This window comes from Amphimedon queenslandica, unplaced genomic scaffold (genome assembly GCF_000090795.2).
Source record: "Amphimedon queenslandica unplaced genomic scaffold, v1.1 AMPQUscaffold_13220, whole genome shotgun sequence".
Classification (NCBI taxonomy): Eukaryota; Metazoa; Porifera; class Demospongiae; order Haplosclerida; family Niphatidae; genus Amphimedon; species Amphimedon queenslandica.
The window spans coordinates 1-1,902 of record NW_003546544.1 but is presented as its reverse complement, the minus strand read 5'-3'; the positions used below and the strand labels follow the sequence as shown (position 1 = coordinate 1,902).

At 30.4% G+C, this 1,902-nt stretch overlaps 1 protein-coding gene across 1 annotated transcript in view; it reads right to left on the bottom strand.

Annotated features, from left to right (window-relative positions):
- LOC100633310 (translation initiation factor eIF-2B subunit gamma-like) overlaps positions 1-654 on the bottom strand; it is a 2,683-nt gene extending 2,029 nt beyond the window's left edge. Inside the window, exons 1-2 of the mRNA XM_011407487.2 lie at positions 539-654; positions 36-190 (exon numbers count right to left, since the gene is read on the bottom strand). Of these exons, the coding sequence (XP_011405789.2) occupies positions 36-190; positions 539-549 (166 nt within the window). The 5' untranslated portion in view covers positions 550-654. The remainder of the gene's footprint in view (positions 1-35; positions 191-538) is intronic.
- Positions 655-1,902: the final 1,248 nt, after the last annotated feature.

The following is a 1,902-nucleotide window of genomic DNA, read 5'->3' as shown; positions in this document are numbered from 1 at the left end:
ATCCCCTCCCTCCCCCCTCCCTCTCTCTCTCTTACTTTTTGAGTCCTGGTTCTTCAACAAATGAGGTAATACTTCTCTTTTAAATGAGAGAGCATTCTTGAGGTGTTCCTGCATATAATCAAGAACCCACCTGCTCACAATGTACACGTGACTATCCAACAGATTGGAGTGCATCTTAAAATGAGGTGTCCTACACATTGTAAAGGATAAGTTTAATAATATGCTGCATAGGGTACACATTTTCTTGGCAATACATCAATAATACAAGGTAATTGGACTAATTTCTTATTAATGAATTATTATTAATTGCTTATTATTAATTAATACAATAGCTATTTTTAAAATATTTTGCACAAATCATGCATAATAAATGTAAATGCAATTGTACATGTATTACTTTTTTACAAATTTAATTTTAGAAAATTGCAAAATTAAGTAGCATGTATAAAATAAGTATAAACATGTACATGTACATAATTATTATTATTTTACATAGACAGTTTATTATTTTATGGGTCTTCTAAGTATAATTTGTTACCTTTGTAACATTTTTTTGCTCAATTTTAGTTCATCGTCCACATCAGCCAATGACGAATGGAAAACAACTTGACCTGATTCTGTTAGACCAATTAAGTCTTTCTCACCTGCACCACCTAATGCATGTATGTGTACATTAAATATTAATATCAATTTGATATTAAAAATTGTAGGTTTTTTAAAGCCATTTTTTCTGAAAAAGCATGAGCTGCACAAAATATGTAGAGCTTGAAAAATTCAAGTCGGAATCAGCTCAAACTTTCTACATAGCATAAGTACATCAATATGTATCAGAAAATGTAATAAAAATTCGGGGTGATTTCAGAGCCATTTTTCAGAAAAAACCATGGGCTATAGTACAGGGATTTTTTCAAAAATTTGCAAATTAAAAAAAAATGACCATAACTTAAAACCTTGAAGTCGGAATTGGCTCAAACTTTCTACACAGTATAAGTACATCAATATGTATCAGAAAATGTAATAAAAATTGGGGGTAATTTCGGAGCCATTTTTTGGAAAAAACCATGGGCTATAGTACAGGGATTTTTTCAAAAATTTACAAATTAAAAAAAATGACCATAACTTAAAACATTGAAGTCGGAATTGGCTCAAACTTTCTACACAGTATAAGTACATCAATATGTATCAGAAAATGTAATAAAAATTGGGGGTAATTTCGGAGCCATTTTTTGGAAAAAACCATGGGCTATAGTACAGGGATTTTTTCAAAAATTTGCAAATTAAAAAAAAATGACCATAACTTAAAACATTGAAGTCGGAATTGGCTCAAACTTTCTACACAGTATAAGTACATCAATATGCATCAAAAAATGTAATAAAAATTGGGGGTGATTTTGGAGCCATTTTTTGTAAAAAACCATGGGCTATAGCCCATGGTTTTTTTCAGAAAATGGCCAATTTTTAAAAATGACCGTAACTTAAAAAATTTAAGTCGGAATCTGCTTAAACTTTCTACATAGCATAAGTACATCAATATGTATCAGAAAATGTAATAAAAATTGGGGGTGATTTTGGAGCAATTTTTTGGAAAAAACCATGGGCTATAGTACAGGGTATGTTTTAGAATTTTGACGTTTCCTTAAAATGGCCGTAACTTGAAAAATTGAAGCCGGAATCAGCTCAAACTTTCTACACAGCATAAGTACATCAATATGTATCAGAAAATGTAATAAAAATTCAGGGTGATTTCGGAGCAATTTTTTGGAAAAATCATGGGCTATAGTACAGGGATTTTTTCAAAAATTGGCACATTTTTTAATACGACTATAACTCAAAAAATTGAAGTCAGAATCGGCTTAAACTTTCTACACAGTATAAGGACATCAATATGCATCAGAAAATGTA